Source organism: Triplophysa dalaica, chromosome 9 (genome assembly GCF_015846415.1).
Source record: "Triplophysa dalaica isolate WHDGS20190420 chromosome 9, ASM1584641v1, whole genome shotgun sequence".
In the NCBI taxonomy this organism is placed as follows: Eukaryota; Metazoa; Chordata; class Actinopteri; order Cypriniformes; family Nemacheilidae; genus Triplophysa; species Triplophysa dalaica.
The window spans coordinates 16,957,768-16,979,183 of NC_079550.1; the positions used below are offsets into that span (position 1 = coordinate 16,957,768).

General features: G+C 41.6%; 1 protein-coding gene across 1 annotated transcript in view; it reads left to right on the top strand.

Moving 5' to 3' along the window:
* Window positions 1-10,257, top strand: part of dchs1a (dachsous cadherin-related 1a) — a 91,286-nt gene extending 81,029 nt beyond the window's left edge. The window contains exons 12-21 of the mRNA XM_056757341.1: window positions 618-743; window positions 896-1,105; window positions 1,938-2,804; window positions 2,904-3,017; window positions 3,375-3,586; window positions 3,843-3,994; window positions 4,140-4,270; window positions 4,532-4,818; window positions 5,503-5,641; window positions 5,812-10,257. Of these exons, the coding sequence (XP_056613319.1) occupies window positions 618-743; window positions 896-1,105; window positions 1,938-2,804; window positions 2,904-3,017; window positions 3,375-3,586; window positions 3,843-3,994; window positions 4,140-4,270; window positions 4,532-4,818; window positions 5,503-5,641; window positions 5,812-8,420 (4,847 nt within the window). The 3' untranslated portion in view covers window positions 8,421-10,257. The remainder of the gene's footprint in view (window positions 1-617; window positions 744-895; window positions 1,106-1,937; window positions 2,805-2,903; window positions 3,018-3,374; window positions 3,587-3,842; window positions 3,995-4,139; window positions 4,271-4,531; window positions 4,819-5,502; window positions 5,642-5,811) is intronic.
* Window positions 10,258-21,416: the final 11,159 nt, after the last annotated feature.

The window sequence follows — 21,416 nt, forward strand, 5'->3', positions numbered from 1 at the left end:
TAGCAATATTTCTTTTAGTTTTTTGTTTAACCTTCCCTTCTTCTCAGCCCCAAATCAGATGTACTTGTTTGATATAATGTGAGAAAAACGAATTTCCACCTTGTGAAGTTTGCGGTGGTCTCGTCAAGCCCTTTAAAAGTGACACGAACGTTTGTTTACGGCTAACCTTTCCCAAAAAGCACAGCTGAGCCAAACCCATCACAAATTAAAGCGTGTGGTTTTAATTGGTGCCTGCCCGGGGGGTGGTGGAGGGGGGGCGCTGCATTCTCCTGGTCTTACTCAGGGGCAAATAAAACAGAAGGATCATAAACTTTCTCTCCATGAACAATTAGCGAGGTAAACAGGTGACACTCTGCCAGATCGCTCGCCTTTTGCACGCGATCTGCCGTCTAAACACCAGGGGGAGGGGCCGATTGCTTAGACAGCAATATTAACTACAAACAAATAAAAACAGGGCGTGGCGTTGTGTTTACCCATGCCGTGAGAAAAGTCAATTGCGCAAAGTGAACACAGTCTCTTACTTTTTTTGTAATTCTACAGATGTGATCATTTGTAAGGCACGCTAGCATTCCTGTGCAGATCAATCCGGGCTTATTTATTTGTTTGTTTTTCAACAGGGACCAATGGAGTAGTTACGTACACTAGCATTGTGGGGGATGAATTCAGCATCCATCCGGTGACTGGAGTCATAACAACTACCAAACCTTTGGATAGGGAGGCCCAAGGAGATTATGCCGTGACAGGTACTTCCACAAACAGAAACAGCTGCCGAGAGTTGGTTTACCAATAGCTCTCGGATATGTTTTTAAAGGCTAGAATAACAGTTGCTGCCAGTCTTGTGTCGTGGCCGTGCACATGTTGGCCAGTCGATTTATAACCTCTTTCTCATAAACAGTTTATGTCAGAGATGGTGGTTCTCCGCCCAATTTCGCCAAGACCACAGTGCGTGTGACAGTGCTGGATGAGAATGACAACAGGCCGGTCTTTGGGAGGGTTTACTACAGTCTGGAGGTGCCGGAGAACCAGGAGCCGGTGACTCTTTTCACTATTAGAGCCACAGATCAAGACTCTGGGGACAGTGGGGTACTGCACTATAAAATTACTGGTGAGAACAGTTCACACAAAATTAAAATTCTGTCATCATTTACTCACCCTTGAGTTTTTCCAAATCTGTATAAATTTCTTTATTCTGATGAACACAGAAAAAGATATTTGGAAGAATGCTCCTAAACAAACAGTTCATGGCCACCATTGACTACCATAGAAGGAAAAGTTACAATGGTAATCAAAAGTGCCGCATAACTGTTTGCTTTTCTACATTCTTTAAAATACCGTCTTTTGTGTTCAACAGAACAAAGAAATTTATTGAGCATGGTAGTCAATCGTGGCCAAGAACAAAGAAGTCAACACTGATTGTAGTGGAGTAGGCAGGGCGAGACCGTGGTTCGAGACCGGTGAGTAATTGATAATGAGCCCCAGCTCTGCGCGCACCAGTCTCGAATCACGTAGGAGATCGGGAGCATATAAGAGAACGAGCGACCGGACCGTCGAAGAGAGATATTTTTTATGTTTGCATTTGTATTTATATTTTATTCGTCGGCCGTCGACCGTGAGGGGCGGCCGGCTGTCATATTACTTCCCTGTTTTTGTTTGTGATTTTTTTTGTTCGCCGGCGGTCGGGCGTGAGGGGCCGCCGGCTGTTATTATTTATATTAAACCTTTATTTAAAAGTCTGCCGGTTCCCGCCTCTTTCCTTCCCTACTTTGAATCGCTCTACACTAATGTTGACCCAAAATTAGGAGTCTTGAAATATTCTTTCATATTTCATTCTCATGTGCATTCACATATTAATCATATTTATAATTGTAGATTATACATTTTAATATTGTGTAAACAACAGAATTATTTTCAGTAATTTATTTATTTCTTGGTCACAGATGGGGACTATCTTGGTGATTTCCATTTGGACATGAAATCAGGTGTGCTGTCCACTTCCAGGCCTTTGGACCGAGAATCCAAATCCAGATACACCCTCACCGTGGAGGCACAAGATCAGGGCATACCATCCCTCGCAAGCACTGTCACGTTGGATATCAATGTGTTGGACTTAAATGACAATAGTCCAGAGTTCCCTAGCAACAGCTACTCTGTGGAAATATCAGAAGATGCCCCAGAAGGTTCTCTGGTTCTGAAGGTATTCGCCTCTGACCCAGACGAGGGTTCAAACAGCCAGCTGGTGTACATCCTGAGCCAGGAATCCAGAGGTATGTTCACTGTGGACCAACATACAGGTCGCATTAGTACAGCAGCAGTTCTCGACAGAGAAAAAGTCTCATCCTACAGCTTTAAAGTCTACGCCACGGACTCCTCTGCCGCCAATCCCCATAACACCTCGGCACAGGTCACCGTCAACGTCTTTGATGTAAATGATAACGCCCCGTTCTTCATCACGGATCCACTGATCATCAATGTCTCCAGCAGTGGTATCTCCAACCATAAAGTTCTGGCCACTATGAGAGCCGAGGATAAGGACTTTGGTGCAAATGGTTCTGTGTTTTATCGGTTTGCAAACCCAGTCAAAGGCTTCACTATAAACTCCCTGACGGGAGACATACAAGCAAAAGAGAAGCTTCATGCGCTAACCCAAAGTCAACGGACTCTCATTGTGGAAGCTATGGATCAGGGAAACCCGTCCCAATCGTCTCTGGGAGTTGTAGTTGTGTACATCAGAGAACAGAGTTATCAAGGCATTCGCTTCTCTCGTCACACAAGGGACGTTAGCCTTCAGGAGAATGCAGCCAAAGGTTAGCTGTCAATCAAATCTGTGAATATAACATGGCTTCCAAAAAAAAGGTCATATCCAGATCATATTATATAGATGATCAAATGTTTTTCTTTTATAGGTACATCTGTCATTCAGATACAGGCTCGCAATCTAGATGGCTCTAGCAGTGGCATTAACTACAGCATCTTTAGTGGCAACAAGCAGCAGTCCTTCGGCATCAGTCCTTACACGGGTATGATGATGCTTAAAAAGATAGTCCACCTAAAAATAAGAAAGCTGCTCATTTATTCACCCTCATGTTATTTAAAACCTGTGGGGCTTGCTTTCTTCTACGAAAACTAAAGACCCTTTTTTGAGAAATGTCTCTGTGGTTTTATGTCCATACAATGGAAGTCATTGACATTTTTCAAAATATCTTCTTTGTGTTCTGCAGAAGAAAGTCATACTAGTTTGGAATGACATGACTGTGATTAAACAATGATAGACTATTTTTTTTACGGGTGAAGTATCCCTTTACGCTAGGTATGTTGGGTTGTTTTGATAATCTTGCTTAAGAGAGAACAATTATACATTATACTCAACTTCTTAGGTGAGATTTGGGTTGAGAGCTCCAAGGGTCTGGATTTTGAGGAGACCCCTCGACTCCGCCTGGTTGTCAAGGCTGAAACGGCGTCTTCCAGCTCCTTCATGGCTGTCAACCTTCTCCTGCAGGATGTCAACGACAACCTGCCACGCTTTCAGCTTCACAACTACTTCGCTTATGTTCGTGAAGCCCAGGGCTACGATCACCCTATAATGCAGGTGAAGTAATCACTTCTTTGTTTTCACCAGATCATTACAACATCACAGTAGTTTTGCATATTACCGCGCCTCTTTCTGCGCAAGATTTAATCGTCCAGGACTGGAATATAGGGCTGTCCTACGTAGCCATAAACAACTCCCTCCTTAAAATTTGGCACTCCAAGCCAAACATTGCTCAGAGGTTCAGGTTACGTTTAAGCAGCTGTTGCAAATCTGCCTGTATTTTCATTGCCAATTTCGCCTGTCATTTGCTCAGGTGCTGGCTGATGACCTGGACCAAGGTCAGAACGGGCAGGTAACCTATTCCATAAGGTCTTCGACCATGAGTAGCCTCTTCAAGATCGACCCTGTCACAGGAAGCATATCCACCGCTGCCATCATGGATAGAGAGATTTGGACACATACAAAGTACTTGCTTACATTTGTTTGCAAAACTTAAACACAAAAGCTGAGTATAGTGAATTTAATGAAGTTTATAATAAACAATGACCATGCTTTTTGTGCTGAGATGCCACCTTTAAAGCTGTTTGGTGACTCAACTTTTTTTCTTTAGCTTGGTTATTACGGCAACAGACAGAGGCACTCCTCGGTTAGCAGGTTCAGCTACTCTCACCGTGATCATTGTGGACCTGAATGACAATAGTCCCACCATCCCCGTTCCGCGTGAAGTCCGTGTCCCTGAGAGTAAGTTGACTGCTGTGTGAACTCAATATCACTGCTGAAATCTATGAGCTAAATTTTCTATTTTTTCTGGCAGACGTGCAATAAGGCACACGGCACTGAAAGATTGACTCAATTACCAGGCGTTTTTTCTTGCCAAAGTCCTAAATGGTTATTTCCTGTCACTGACGTAGAACAGTGCATTCAATAATGGGCGGCAAAAACTAATACTTTGAAAGCATTAACGATATTCAACACAGGATTTTCATGTTTTTTTATCTATAGATACTTTGATTGGAACTGTGATCACCCAGATCACAGGGAATGATGTGGATTCTGGGCCTGCTCTTTGCTATACCCTTCTCCTGGATTCTGACTCTCGGGGGAGGTTTGAAATACACCGCTATGGAGGTGGAGTGTCCTTGACCGCCCATCTGGACTTTGAAGAGAGAACATGGTACACATTGACTGTCACCTCCTCAGACTCCAAGCAACAGAGTCAAGCAAATCTGACCGTGCTGGTGGAGGATGTTAATGATAACGCTCCAGTCTTCTCTCAGGACCTTTATGAGGTATCAAACATTGGGAAGATCAAGTTGAAGTCACGCATTTGGTGTTTAAGAAACAAATGAAATATTACAATAACATAAGCTCTGGTGCATGCAGTATTTAGCATTTTTCCCTAGCCACATACATTGTTGTAAAAAACTATTTAAACTTAGACAATTTAACCACATTTTGACAGTTATTCAATGTTAAGTGTCTGGTCTGTGAAATTTAAATTGATGAGATGAGGTTAATTTCTTTTTCTACTGGTTTTACTGGTATTTTGTATAATGAGAGAAATTGTACATAAGTGACCCCCTTGTGCCATTTCAGACCTGTATGACTGATTTACTTTGCAGGACACAAAAGAAGATATTGCGAAGAAAATTACGGCGGTACCCATTCACTTCTATTGTATGGACACAAAACCAATGCAAGTCAATGAGTACAGCCATTGTTTGGTTACAAACATTCTTTAAAATGTCTTCTTTTGTGCAATGCGGAAGAAAGAAAGTCACATAGGTTTGAAATGACAAGAGGGTAAATAATGACTATCCCTTTAATACTGTTGTGACACTGAAATGAATGGGTTTTAATATTTAAATGTAAAGTGCAAATTTTAACCTACGGCAATCAGATGTGAAATATTTCTTAGAGTACTGAACTACAGCTAAAATATTCAGTGTTAAGGCCTTTATTGTTATTGGCAGGTCACACTGGCAGAACACTCGCCAGCAGAAAGCTCCGTTATCACAGTAACTGCTACAGATAAGGACTCTGGAGAGAACGGAAGGATAACATACAGAGTTTTATCAACAAAGGACATGTTCCACATCGACCCAAAAAATGGTAAGTTGTCCTTGCATTTCTTTCTTTTCTTGTACATCATCATCCAAATCATTGTTGAATGTTTTAGAATTCTTTGTAAGAAACTTTTGCTGATGAAGATGTCTTTTAAAGCTTATGAAGACAGTTGTGTTTGCTTGAATTTGCATCTGAAGTGTAATTTCTTTACATAGGCACTTTGTTCATCAAGCAGAAGGTTGAGTTTGACCCACAGCGTCCTTTCATTTTTGTGGTGGTTGAAGCCAGCGATTGTGGAACACCTCCACTAACCTCCCAAACCACAGTTCAGGTGCATATATCTGACATCAACGATAATGCCCCTGTCTTCCTCCAGACTGAGTACAGAGCATCTATTTCAGAAGATGAAGTTCCCGGTTCAACCATTTTAACCTTGGAAGCTGTGGATATGGATTTATTTAGGGACAACTGTGGCTTTGATTTTGCCATCGCTAGTGGAAACATCGGCAATGCCTTTCAAATAGAGAGCAGCGTTCGCTTCCTCGAAGGCCATGGATTTCAGACTGTTGGGATGCTGATCTTGGTTGATAAGCTTGACTTTGAGACTGTCAATAGCTACAATCTCACTATAGTGGTCTCTGATCGTGGTATCCCACAGCGAAGCTCCAGTGTTCCCGTGCTGATCACTGTAACAGACACCAATGATAATCCGCCTGTCTTCAACATGGTGGAATACAAAGTAGTCATCAATGAAGGAGCGGAAAAAGGAACAGAGATACTACAGCTTTCGGCTTTAGATCCGGACTCAACACCTAATGGAGAGGTTCAGTATTCAATCAGCTCCGGAGACGAGTCTGAGCTTTTTTCTGTGGATCGGTGGAACGGGTCGCTTCGTCTGAGAAGATCCCTAGATGGTGACCAAGAATCCTCTCATTTGCTCATCATTCAAGCCTCAAACGGTGTAGGTCACTTTGCACTCGCTCCTGTAATTGTGGAGGTCAAGGACATCAATAACAACCGGCCTTACTTCCCTCTTAAAAAACTCACAGCAAGCATTCGTGAAAACCAGCCCCAAAATGCTCTGGTCACCACGCTGCACGCCATCGATCAAGACAAAGGAACATATGGAGAGCTAAAGTATTTTTTGATAAATAAAGGCCACTATAATGATAATTCATGCAATGGGAAAGATGTTTTCTTGGTCAACCGAACCTCCGGACAGGTGCGAACCTGCTTCCCTTTGGACTTTGAAAAGGTCAACACTTCCAGTTTTATTGCTCTTGCAATGGATGCAGGCAACTTCTCAGCCACAGTCACAGTTCAGGTATTTGTCAATGGTGAAGATGAGTATGACCCCGTTTTCACCCACTCGGACTTCCCCTTCCGTGTACCTGAGGGTGCCAAGAAAGGACAAAGTGTTGGACAGGTGCATGCTAAAGATGAAGACGGCGGAGTGGATGGTATTGTTCTTTACACTCTCGCAAACAGTTCGCCTTACTTCGACGTCAACACATCTACTGGAGTGATATCACTAAAGATGGATGCCTCCCAACGACATGTAAGCCGGGCCAAAAGAGAAACACGTCAGATGACATTGGATGTTATTGCCCACAGTCCCCTAGAAAACTCTCGGAAAGCTTCGGCCCGGATCACAATCGATGTCACTCATACGTCCTTTGGCCTATCCACAGACATGAACATAGTGCTTGCCAGTGCCATTGCAGCTTCTCTTGTAGCCATTGTGGTGTTGATCATAGTTGTTGTGGTGATATTCCTTTTGAGATCCCGAAGGTTTAAAGAACAAGAGTCGTGCACTCGAATAGTCACCCGTGATACTGTTCTTGAGAGTCTTGAAGACTCAAAAGTTCCAGGCGGCGATAAACTCTACCATCAGGCCCTACCCGGGTATGCAACAGAACAATCTGGGAACGGAGGGGGTGCTTACACGCGAGGCGGGTCGCTTGATCCATCCCACTCCAGTGGACGTGGTTCCGCTGAAGCAGAAGCTGCAGAGGATGATGAGATCCGGATGATCAACGAATATCCGCGAGTTTCCAGCATCTCCTCGTCCATGCAGGAGCACATAGCTGCCCGTGGACCCGACTCTGGGATCCAGCAAGATGCTGACCAGCTCTCTGATATTTCTGGTGAGCCAGGCATGGACGCCAACCAGTGGTATAAAGGGAAGAAGTTGGGAAGTTTAAGTGGGACGCTATTAGCAAGCCAGTTGCCAGCTTACAGGGATGAGGGAGGCGGATTTCTTGGGGTTGGGCGAGGTCTAAGCATCTCCCATCCAAAAGATTATGCTTTCCCGGAGGATGGCAAGCCTGCAATTGATGGTTCTCTTACAGCAATCGTGGCTAGCGATGAAGAACTTAGGGGGAGTTACAACTGGGACTATCTTCTTGACTGGTGCCCTCAGTTTCAGCCTCTGGCTAATGTTTTTACAGAAATTGCGCGGTTAAAAGATGAAAATGCACCAGCTAACCATCGGCGGCCTTTTCATCCTAAATCCAAGTCAAGAATAGACCCCCCTCCCCTTATCACCTCTGTAGCTCATCCAGGGGCCAAAACTGTAATGCCAAAACCTGCTGTCGGACGAACATTTCCCCATTTGTCCTCACTGCGAAGGTCTCCGATTGACCATGACGGTTCGGTTACCTCAATAGCCATGTCTCCAAGTTTCTCTCCTTCTCTATCGCCACTTTCTGCCCATTCCCCAGCCATCTCTACTTTTGGGGTCACACAGGGTCACAGGTCCTCGGGTATCAATACAGCTGAGCACTCGATAGATCATAATGAGGAGGCAGAACTTAGAATATAACCCTGTCAAAGGAGAGCTCACCACCTGTCTCAGGTACTGAAAATGCCTCTGCCGTAGTCCTGATTCTCATGTTGCAAGTAATGTTGCCCCACTGGCTGGCCAGAGGTTTCAGAATGTGGTGCTGTTCACCGATTGTTAAACTTACTGACTTCTGAACAATGGCTATTGTATAATGATGCTGTCCATCATTAAGATGAACTGACGTTTCTTCAGCCCAGCATTTGCACAATTAAAAGGACGGTTATTGTTATGTAAAAGAAAACCTTTTTGTATTATATATTTTTGTACTGATGATTTTTGTTTCAAGTGACATGTGTCAAACGGTTGCTATAACCTGTGTTTTTATTGACATACATTTATATTTGTATATAAGTGGTTGATATTGTAAAATGTTGGGGAGCTTGTTTTAGGTTATTAACAGGTGCCATTCTAATATGTTTGAAGTGCAGTGTTAAGCTCTTAAATGGGGAATATGTTTAAGTGTCAGTATTTATATTAAAAAAACACAACATGTCCATACAAAGACTTTGGAAGATGCGATAGTGGCAGTGATTTCTAGAATACATCCTGCTCCCCTCTTTCCTTAGCTTAATGGGGAAATAACTGAAGCTGATGATACAAAATGTACTTACTGTGGTAAAATTTTCATTTGTAAATTCAGTTTTTGCCTTTTCAAGAATTTTAAATGCCAGTATGAAGTTAGTTGTATGTATGTTCATTTGTACATTAAGAAGCTTTTTTGTGTTACTCAAGTAAAACAACTGTAGCTTTACAGTTTTAGACAATTCAAGAAAATAATAATATAATATTTCTAAAAAAGTAAAAAGGGCAGCTCTTAACTGCACCTTGAGCTGATATTTACAAACGTTGTAAAGTAACTGGAAGTAATATGTTTTTGTCTTTTACTCTTTTTTTACTCTTTTATTTTGAAAAACAGAATTGGAAATATTTTCAGGGCCAGAAAAATGGCTTACATTGCTTAAATAAGCTCTAGATAATAATTTGATAACTTTGGATTTCTTCGTTTAGGCTAAACTGATTTTCGGTCATATTTTTTGAATCCAATATCCAATAATTTGGGCGAAACAAAGATTCACTCCACAGCTCAAGGTACTTATATGTATATGTACATTTTTCATTGTAGCAACTCCTTAAAAAACAGAACTGTGGTTGAATAATTGGTTTTGATGACTATACCACAATTTTTTTAGTTTTGATTACATTACAACATTGCCTAAAATTTGTTGAAAAAGCACTGGTTTATTATTAGATTTCAGTTGGTTTTGCTTATTTTTCATTCTCCAATACAACGTTTGCAATAAAGTAAAAGGCAAATCTTTCAGATTTAAAAATGGTTACATGAGAATTTTAAGAGAAATCCTCCAGGCAAGATTAATATGTAGCATTTTACTTTAAGTGATTGTGAAACCTGTTTTCTTAAATTATTTGCAGAAAATGTTGGACCATTGTAAATTTGGCATACGATTATATGTTTTTTTCTTTGTTCATGTAGTCTATTCCGATTTCCATAACAAAGTCTCAGTTTTAAAGTTATAAAAATCCACAGTGCCTATTAGAGAAAACTCGTTGTAAGTTTTGTTTCGATGCTAAAATTTACAGCATTTATAAAATTTCAGTATTACAGATCATTGCCCGTCATGTTTATGTGAGGTGAGCTTGATTTCCAGGGGTATGTCTGTCCCTCCTCTTGTTTCTTGTATTTAAGGCAGATGTTATTTTTGTTATGTACAAATACAACTCCTCAGTCATATTAACTGTGAAATATGATATCATGCTGCCTCGGAGGAACATAATGTTCACTTGTTCACAGTGTTTAAAAAAGTTTCTCATGTTTGTCACTGTTCATGAATAAAATCTGTTTACATTATTTTGAAATAGCACTGTTGTCCATATATTGGGCGTAAGATTTGTTTTACTTTTCTAACATGTAGTCCAAAGGCCTCCAATGTAACAGGTGATATTCCAAATCAGGAATTGATATGGTTACTCATGTAACCCAGGTTCCCTAATACAGTATAACGGGATGAACATTGCATTAAGCTAAACGCTATGGGAAAAACTCCTGTTTTATGCGAAACTGAAGCCTTTTTGTTAAAATCTGTGAAAATTACAGACCAATGGTGTTTGGGCCCGCCATTATGGGTGGCGCCTCTCGCCTATATAAGTAAGAGACGAATGCCATTCAGTACCTTATTTGACTGAAGTGCTATGTAAAGACTCGCTGCGTGGCACTGTAGCACGGTATGCTACACAAGGCTCGCTCGCGTTATCTCAGGCAAACGGGATTTACGTGAGTAACCTTATCGTTCTCTTTTGATATGGTTGACTTCGTATTGCATTAAGCAAAAGGCTATGAGAATCATATCTTATAAAGACTTGCTCCAACAGACATGATGGATGCGTGTGACCTGGAGTTTGTTCACTCTCAATGGCCCTAAAAACCCTGCAACACTATAACCAAATATTAGCGCATACAGGTGCTCAAAACATTCAGTGTCCAAGCCGAAATCAGGCATATAGATCTGCGCTTACAAGACAGAAATGTCCAGACCATAAAATCTGTTGAAGGTACACGGCGAGGACCAACTGTAGACCATGCCTAGGAGAAAGCCAGAAAGTTTTTGAGGAGTATGAGCGGGCCCATAACCTACAGCATTTGCACTGTGTCCAGCGCCCTGATGAAATCAGATGAGTGTGGAGCACAAGATCTTCAAGGATGATCTGGCAATCTGGCGCAAAGCATGGCGAGGCAAAGGCGCTCACAGTGAGGGCAGCTTGATCCGGTGAGAGTGGTCTCTGCATGGGACTGTCCTAGGCAGACGACGGACTCAGAATGGAAATCTTCAGTGGACAGAGAGGCTCGGCAAGAGCCGAAGTGCCTAAGCTCGATTTGAAACAATGCGCTTATGCTCTTTTAGAGAAATTTGCTATTCGGATAGCCACAGGGGAAGCACTCGGGAGCATGGTTTCCGCTGCATGGCTTGTAGAGTGAGGCTTCTTCGGATCAGCTAGATGATCGTGCTGAAGGAGAAAATGGTACTGAATGGGGTTCGACCCGGACAAATATAGGCAACTGGTGCCGCCCAAAATAACAGGCCCTAACGCACTTGGTCTGTTATTTTCACAGACGTTAACCGATAGGCTTTAGTCTCGGATAAAACAGGATTTTTCTCATAGCGTATTGCTAAACTTCTTTTCCAGAAGTTAAGAAGTCTTAAACATCTTGATCTATTATGTATACAGTATTTACTGTAAGCCTAAATGTGATTTAAGCCTGAATATGTTTATAACAGGTTTACATATACAGTTAAGGCCTATCACTTAGATCTAAAACAGAACAAAAACTTGTAGTTAGGTTTAGTTGGTATAGGGCCGGTTTCACAGACGAGGCTAAAGGCTAGTCCCAGACTAAAATTAATGTGTTACCAGTCTTAACTGAATATAACTTGCCCAGAAATGTCTTAAAATATATCAATGCCATTGTTTTGTCTCAAAGCTCACCAGTAACGTATTCTTCTAAGGCATTTTTATAAAAGCCACATTAATATCTTAATTCAACTAAGGCATAGTCCTGGTTTAAGCTAAGCTGTGTTAATGAAACCTGGCCATAGTTGCTTGATATTTCTTTCTAGCCAATCCTGTTTTCCTTTAACATTGAAAGAATGTTTCCTCTGACTTGTGGCCGAGACCCTTTACATCCAATTGAGATCATGTTAAAATGCCTGAGGTGTTTTGACCTTCGAGGATGTTCATAAAGAATGGATCGGTAGCTAAGTCTGGGAATCTACTGTAGTTTTACCGGGACTCGCTGAACTCCAAATAGATTCCAGATGTACAGCCAGAAATGGGTGAAATATTGACGTAGATTTACTGTTTGTGGTTCAGATAAAAATGCGTGTGATTCTCGGTTGGATAAAATAAATACTCGACATATGGCACAGTTAATATTTAGTTCTCAAGTGAATCTGCAGGCATACAAACACCACTGTGTCCTTGTTTATATCATGTATATGTATTTCCATCTGGTCTCTGGTCTGGATTGATGAGGAAAAGTCTTCCCACCTGACCTTCAAAGTCTCAAAGAGGAAGTTCCAGATAAACCATCGCTTCCAAATTGTCTTAATTGAGCGAAAAGATATACAACACACGATCGTTCTATAGAGTCGGGGTCTAATTAATTATTCAAAACGGGTAGGTTTGGTTTTATTTCGGAGTGCTTACCAGACAGTTGGACTGTAACAGACTTTGCCACACAAGGGGAAGAGTTAGTCATCCTTCAAAGTGATGATGTAAGCCGTAATGATTTGTGGATTTTTTCGAACGTGTCATTAGAGCCGTGCCATAGACGGGTTGTATTACAGGATATGTCATACTCTGTGTTTATGAAGACTTGTGTGAAGCAAGTATAACCATGGAGACCCAAAGAACCTTCTTGAATTTGGCCGCAAATATGTTGATACTATTTTTCAAACTGTGGGCTTGACCAAAACATTACGAACAGGAGGATTTGTCTGCAAAAATGTTGGATTGGCAAGAAGCATTTTATTTAGAGGATATATGAAATGCACAGTTTTAAGTTGCAGAAACTTGGAAACCTATTTGTAATCTTTATTCTTATTCGTTTTTATTGAAAATTAAGTGGCTTTTGAATGTCATTCAATGAATATGATCTTTATCAAACGGGAAAATCTATTGTTGTTTTCTATTTGTTGTTTAGTTAGCCTATATCGTCACTGTCCTTACGAAACCTTTGATGTCCAAATTCAGTTTTTTTAGGAAATGGAAGAAAACAATGTTCTTTTTAAATGATTAAATACTGTGATTTCAAAGGACAAAGAACATAAAAGTATGACTAATAATGATTTATGGCAAAAAATTGAGATCACGCAATATGGAGATACGTGATATGGCTTTTTCTGTATTATTCTGCTGATATTTCCAATGTATATTGCAGTCTATGGTGAAGTATGTACACTTACAATAATTTAGGATAACTAAACAGTGGGTAAAATTTGTATCGAACACGCCAACCATTTTTCTCAGTAAATCTATTTCCAAACTGTTGACATGACATTTTCAGCACGTGTCAGTAAGTAATCCATGCACACAAAGAAAACAAAACAAATAATCATCATAAAAACATCTATCAATGCCACGTGCCACATTTCCTGAAACTCGTTTTTTTGGGGGTCAAGCAAGGAGAAACCACTTAGTTCAAAAATAACATGACCTCATTTGTTGGCAGACAGCTTGATGAGTCAAAACTGAAACACAAGAGGTTTGCATCGACAGCGTATAAACTGCGCTATGTGAGTACCCAAGCTCTCGTCGGCTTTGTGCAAACTCATATTCAACCCCTTGGTTATCTGTATGAAACATTATTTATGTGATCTATTTAAAATAATCTGTCGTATTAGTCAAAAGTTGCAAAAGGCCTGTTTTTGTCGTGTTGAACCACTTTGAACACTTTGGGGAGGAATAATTTGTTCCTATTACATAAGCTCCATGTGGGTGATGTTAGAGTCCATCTTCGAGACATCAGTTAACTCGCACCAAGTTGTGTGGAAAAATTAAGTACAACATGTGGTTTTTATGTCTGATGGAAAAAGCAGCGAAAGAGAGCTGACCCAGTTGTAGAGTTGTTTTTTTCTTTGTACCATTTACCAGTTTTGACACACTTTGTGTTTACTAATGCTAAAGGCAACCATCAAATCGTTCAGATCTTGTGAGCCACTTCTGGCACAACAACACATCAGTCGAAAGCTAGGACAGAATGTCTGTTTTATTATTCTAGAGGCTTTTGATGAAGCATCATCAATTTTATAATGTTTGTGTATCTAATGTTTTGGCTTTGATGAGGTCGGATTGTTGTGTCTGCGTCAAGACCCCACTTGTGATTGACTGGTCTTTAGATTTATTTTTCTTTGGCACGGTTAACCAGAGTGCTTTAAAAGCTTTAAAAGCGTCTTACAGGCCTTCATAACAAACTCAAAGCTCGAAAAGTAACCTTTTCGTCAACCTTTCCAAGAGGCTCGCTGGCTAGCTAGGCCTGGCACGCTCTTGAAAATGTCATGACAATAACGACTGTCGAATTTAATGATTTTAGCAGAACTGGAGAAAGGGAGAGACTATTTTGCCCTTTGTCTAAAGGGTTTCTTTCATAACCATGCCGACTGAGCTTGGCAAACCCACAAAGACAGATATTTCTAGTCACCAAGGGCCCCATAATGTGCTTTCTTTAAATATTGTCTAGATTTCCATTCATCCAACTGCAGTTTGGTTTGCTTTAGATGTGTGAAGGAGAGCGTTGATATGAAGTTTTGCATTTGTCAATGCATGAGATGGGGTCAGTGATTCTTTAGGCGTGGAGTGGAGCCTCCAAACATAGTCATATTTGTCAAATTGCTCCATCTTCTCAATGCCTCTAGAGGGCCCATTGTCTCTCCTTCTGTGTTTTTTGTTTTTTCCTGCTTCGCTTTTCCAAAGTCTTGCCAGGCTACTTGCGTGACTAGAGAGAGCGAAAAAAGTGAGTCTTCGAAACCCATTGGCACGCTATCCCTAATCTATTTTTGGAGCTCTATGCTTTTTTCTCTCAGCTTTAGACACTGGAAAAAAAAATTGAGGGGAAGAGAGCCAATTGTAGGGTTGAAGGGGTCTGGTTCTCATTTCAGGCCGCCCTGTTCCCTGTCTTGCCCTGCCAGAGCGAGAGCCACTGCGGTGGGGAGAGAAAGGCGGGCGGATCGGGAGGTGAGCAACTGTGGCCCGAGCTTCAGGCCTGCCAGTCAGCCGCCTTGTCACTTAGCAACCGCCCGCGTCTGGTTCTCATTAGCCGTCCCAGCTGGCTTGTATTTCAGACTTCCACGCTTTGCAGTATTTTGATTCATTTCTTTTTTCTTTTTTGAAGGCCGGCTCCGGGTCTGCCGTGATGAAATTATGACGCTTGGTGCGCCTCGGTCTCTCCCAATTCATTTTCATTCATTTCGGGGAAAACAATACATCTGATTTTCATCTAAAATTAATTCAGTTTGCGAAAGACATCAATTGTGGCGAGTATATATACTGGAAACCTAACAACGTTTTTATCTGAAAGCAATTATCCAAATAGTGTCAGGTTGATTTTGTAATATGCCCTTCAGCCGCTTTGTAGTGTGTTTTTCCCTGTCATTTGATGAGTTAAAGATGTACGAACGCCATCAAATTAAATCGTGCTATACATAACAATATTTTGAGGTTTTTGTGGTTATATCTACTCATAGTCTTGGAGAAAATTGGCTTCACTCAATCAGTAATTTAAATAGAAATAAACACTTGCAGCCAAAAATGTTAGATTATGGTAAAGTCTTTAGGAGGTCGATGTTTCTTTGTGTTTTTAATCAGGGCATGTACAAAACTGAACCTGAGATGACACTGAGCACAATTGAAAGGACATAATCGTACGAATGGCTTTTAAAATGATAGTATATTTAAGCCATCTATTCTAATTCACATTTAACAATACACTGACAACAACAGCTTCAAGGGAAGTGAGGTAACTGTTTATGGAAGAATTTCGGTTCATAAAATCTGTCAGATTAACTGCCAGAAGAGGAAAGTTCATAGATTTTGTTGTTATTTACATTAAGATGACTTGAAGAATGGCATTTAATGGCTTAAAGGGGTCATATGACACGACTAAAACTTATATCATCATTTGATTTAGATGTAATGCAATGTGTATACACGATTTAAGGCTCACAAAAGCTGTATTTTCCACATACTTGCACATTTTGCACATTTTGCAATTGTATGTGTCTAATACATGCATGGGCAAGCTGGACCTGATTTTGCCTGGTGGATGATGTCCTCAGGACAACATATTTTGTTGACCCAAGGACAACATTTTTATAAATGAAACTTAAATCCACTCCAAACTCCTGCTCTAACCATAACTTGCCCCTAAAATCAGAGGGAAATGATAAGTGAAAAAGTGGTCTGGACCCACCTAATCTTGGTTGGAAGCTTAAACTTAAAATAAACAGTAAATTTATATGGGACAGGAGACACACTATAAGAGCCAATTGCACCTTTTTGTCCAAAGATTTTTTATCATGTTTAGATATGTCCAAGTGTTCATTTTTTAAGTCATGTCATGTCATGAAGAAATATGGGCAGGACCTTGATACCATGCTGCTCTCCGTGCTGCACAGGCTCTGGCTCCACTGGCAATTCCTTCTGCACATGCCCAGGCTCCAAACTGACGTTTTTGCATAACATGTCAGCGCCCATCGTTGGACGTTTTGATCAATTCATTACAATCGAAGGAAGCAGCCGGTCCATCTTTTAAAGACTCTATGTCTCAAATATACACTCTCACTATTACATGACAACAAACAATTGTCTACCCTTGCGTACAGTGATAGTTCACCCAAAGATAAAAATTCAGTTTTATATTCACCCTCATTACATTCAAAACCCGTATATGACTTTCTTCTGTCTTTCTTCTGAGAAATGTCTCAGTGGTTTTGTGTCGATAGAAGTCAATGGGGGCCAGTGTTGTTTGGTTACCAACATTATTCAAAGTATCTTTGTTGGTGTTCTGCAGAAGAAAGAAAGTCATTCTGGTTTGGAGTGACATGACCGTGAGTAAATGTGTCTATCACTTTGTTCAAATTTTGGTTTGATTTGGTTTAGTTCAATACAAGTTAGTCCTTAATCAAGCTGCTTGTCTTTTTTCCATTTCTCTCTTTGTTGGCTGTGCTATTGAGCTTATGGATGGATGCCGTGAAATGTAAGGGAGATCGAGGTGTCATATTCTGCTCCAGACGGGGTTTTACGAACTGTCAGATTCAGTGTCTTGCTCCCTCATTCACAGTCTCGTCTAGGCTCAGTCTTCCAGGGCGCTGTGTGTGATACCATAAAAACGCTGCAAAGTACATTATGTACTACAGACCTATGTGTCTTTAATAGAGATGAAATGCCAAAAGAGGTTTTTCTCACTTTTAACTGGATGCTGCTCTTAAGGGTCCAGTGAATGAAATGTAGCGGCATCTTGAGGTGAGGTTGCGAATTACAACCGGCGACTCACTCCACCCCTCACACCTGCCTTTCAAAGCACTACGGTGGCTGACACAGAACTAAGATGACATCACATTTATGTTTTTTTTTGCTGAAGGAGATACGTATTTACAAAACGCGCTCTGTAGAGCAGTTTGTCTACTTAGGGCTACTGTAGAAACAACATGGCGAATTCACGCTTCATTATGTAAGATCTTCATACACCTCTGAAGACATAGTTATGTTATTAAATTCAAGTTTAAAAATGACACTCTCACATTGAAATGAAGTGAGATGGAATGTCATATTGAATGAAACTGCTTCTGCTAAATTAAATGCAATTCTTTTGGTGGTGAGACCTCACAAAATGTTTTTTCTGCTATTTTTCCAATGTGCCACTTTCATTTACTGGGTTTCAGGTTAGGCGCTTATCTGATGACTTTTTTCATCGCATTAAAGTCCCATTTAAACCTTTATGGCTATTTAATGAATAAAATATATATATATATATATATATATATATATATATATAGTTTATGTTGAGAATATATAATTAGTGAAATTAAAAGAAAAAAAATGACCTCTTTTTTTCCAGATGCTTTCTGATGTTCGGATGTCTTTCAAAAATACATAATTTTTGTAACAAATCTCCATAAAAGGAAGGAAGGAGGCGGGAACCGGCAGACATTAAACATTTATTAACAGAAATAAAAACAGCCGGCGGCCCCTCACGGACGACCGCCGGCGAAATAACATAAACATAAATACAAATACAAACACAAGTTCGGGCCCGGTCCTCTCTCTTCGACGGTCCGGTCGCTCGTTCCTTTTATGCTCCCATCTCCTACGTGATTCGAGCCCGGTGTGCGCACAGCTGGCGCTAATTCACAATTACTCACCGGACTCGAACCACGGTCTCGCCCCGCCTACTCTACTACATACCCCCATCACCCCTCACAGGCCGGGGGGTACCCCCGCGACTGTGCAAGCTCCCTCCCCCTCCCTCGAGGGGGGTGGGGTGGGGGGTATGGAGCGACGAGACGAGACAACGGAGACGGGAGCCCTCGGAGCGACCGGAAAGAGAGAGGGGAGAGAGGAAGAAAAAAAAATCCGGTTCCCCGACATGCTGCCGCTCGTTCCTCAACCAGCCGGAGTACTCTCCTTCGCGGTGCCTTGCGGTGGCCCTGGGGCTTCGGTGGACGGCTCGACCGTCCGCCCCCTGGCGGCCGGCGGTGGCTCCTCCTTTATCCGGGAGTCGGGGCGGGTTCCCCGTCCCCTGTTCCTCCCCCTTGGGCGGACGGACGCAGGCTCCGGCCTCTGGCAGGCGGTGGCTCACCCGGCACTTCCGCCCCCTGCTCCTCCCCCTCGGGGGACGGACACAGGCTCCGGCCTCTGGCGGACGGCGGCAACCCCCCCGCTCCCACTTGGACGAAAGCCACCCCACCTCGACCCAGGGGCGCGGCAGCAAAGGTCGCCGTTCCACCGAAGTTTTGACGGTGGCCGCACTGTGCACTTCCGTTTCCCCAGAGCCACCGCTTCGGGCAGCCACTGGCGGACGCCCTTCGTCCGCGCTGCCCGAACTCTCCGGCACCGCGAGGCCACTCGGCGGCGAGGACTCTCCGACAGCATGTCTCTCCTTCCTCCCGGGTTTCGGCACCACTGTAACAAATCTCCATAAAAGGAAGGAAGGAGGCGGGAACCGGCAGACATTAAACATTTATTAACAGAAATAAAAACAGCCGGCGGCCCCTCACGGACGACCGCCGGCGAAATAACATAAACATAAATACAAATACAAACACAAGTTCGGGCCCGGTCCTCTCTCTTCGACGGTCCGGTCGCTCGTTCCTTTTATGCTCCCATCTCCTACGTGATTCGAGCCCGGTGTGCGCACAGCTGGCGCTAATTCACAATTACTCACCGGACTCGAACCACGGTCTCGCCCCGCCTACTCTACTACAATTTTATTTTTGCATTTTTATTATTGAGCAGATACTGTGTTGATGTAACCTTGCAGTGCAAGTGCTTATTTTCTTTAGTTCAATATCTCCATCGGACTCCAGGTTTCATACTGGATGGGAGCTTTGGGTTACGTGAGAGAGTGAGATTGATGAAGTGAATGCAGAAGGTTTCCAGTCCCTCTGTGATGTGAAGACAGGAGAGAGGACGCAAGAGAATGATTGTTTTGTTCTGTATTAACAGAAATGTGCTGTCACACAGAGCAGAGAGGGACATTAAACACTCTGATTCCAGCTACTCCATTGGACATCTGACCTGGTGACTCAGCACACGGCTTAAAACTCTCTCGCAAAGGGAAGTACTGTAATTTCAACAGGAATTTTTACAGAAAAGGCCCTTTTTACTCTTGGTTTCGCTTTTTCCATGTGGTTATCGTTAAATTACTTTCTTGAAAGGTAATGTAGGTCCAAAAATAGCAAACCCTTTTAAGGCCTTTACCTATGAATAAATCACAGCTGTAGGCCTAATCTGTATAACGACTTTACATTTAGGCAGTAGAATCATATAATATTATTGAAAAATAAGCATTGAATCATATAAATTTTGACTGGTGTCTCTAGGGGGACTTTACTTGGAATATATTGCGCCCACCCATAGTGTAGAAGTCTGGTTTAAAGGGGTTGTGGGTGGCTAGTTAATGAGATTTCAGAATTCCTGAATTCCTTGATCATTGTTTAGTATTAACTGATAGATATTTCTTTTGTGTTGTTTTGTTTTTAATTTACTTCAAAGCCTATAGACTTTCTAGAAATATATGCCTTGCAACAAAGTATAGCACAACTCACATGTTGTGTTTTGATGAATAGAATATTGTTAATATTGGAAATTTGAATTATCGCAGGGTGTGACTGAATGCTTCAGCATTATTTATGTTTGGCTCCCAGCTATTCTCACAACCTGTCATTACGGAGGAGAATAAACAGCGGAAAAATCTGAACATTGCCAAACCTTCGCTTAGACGGGTGATAAAACAAGGTAAGCCAAGTTAAACTTCATTTAATCACGATCAGGCCATCAAACACCATCAGTAGTTACTTAAGGCTTGCTGTGAAAGGACAAGACCAGGGAAAACAAGAATTCAGAAATGGCCTTGAAACCTCAATAAAGTTCTCAACAATTCTAGTGAGATAAGCGGTGACGTAGAATGTATGTACTGATTATTATTATTATTGTTTGCTAAAGGTCCAGTGTATGAAATGTAGTGGCATCTAGTGGTGAGTTTGCAAATTGCAACCAACAGCTCACTCCACCCCTCACATCTGACGAAGCACTACGTTGGCTGACACAGAACAATGATGTCATTACGTTTTCTCTTCTATGGTGAAGAAGATAAGGCATTTAAAAAATGTGCTCTGTAGAGCAGTTTGTCCATTTAGAGCTACTGTAGAAACATCATGACGTATTCCATGTAAGGGGACCCGCGATGTATGTATATAGAAATAGCTCTTTCTAAGGTGTAAAACATAACGCTTCATTATGTAAGGTCTTTATACACCTCTGAAGACATAGTGGTGGATATTATATTGCATTTCTGTCAAAAGATGCTCCAAAAAATGACACACAGCACCTTTAAAGTATATGTTTTAAACCTGAACCGATTGTTTTTCTAAATGATGCCTTAATTGTGAGGCACATTATTTTTCTAAATCTTACTCTTGGAACATGTTCTTAGGGATTGTGTGCATGCGCTTTCTTGTGAAAGTCATAAAACAGGTTACTTGACTCCTGACTGTTTTATTGCCAGATTCGCACGTGAAAATTGAAATGTTTTTGCGATAAAATGAAAAAAAAAAACCATTAACCCGTCAAGAACGTAAATCTGTTGCAACTTCACAGAATAGCAGTTGGAGCAAAGCCAACATTTAATGACATTTCTGAAGCAAGACAGCCGCGGAGGTTAGCATAGCGTTTAAATCAAGGCTT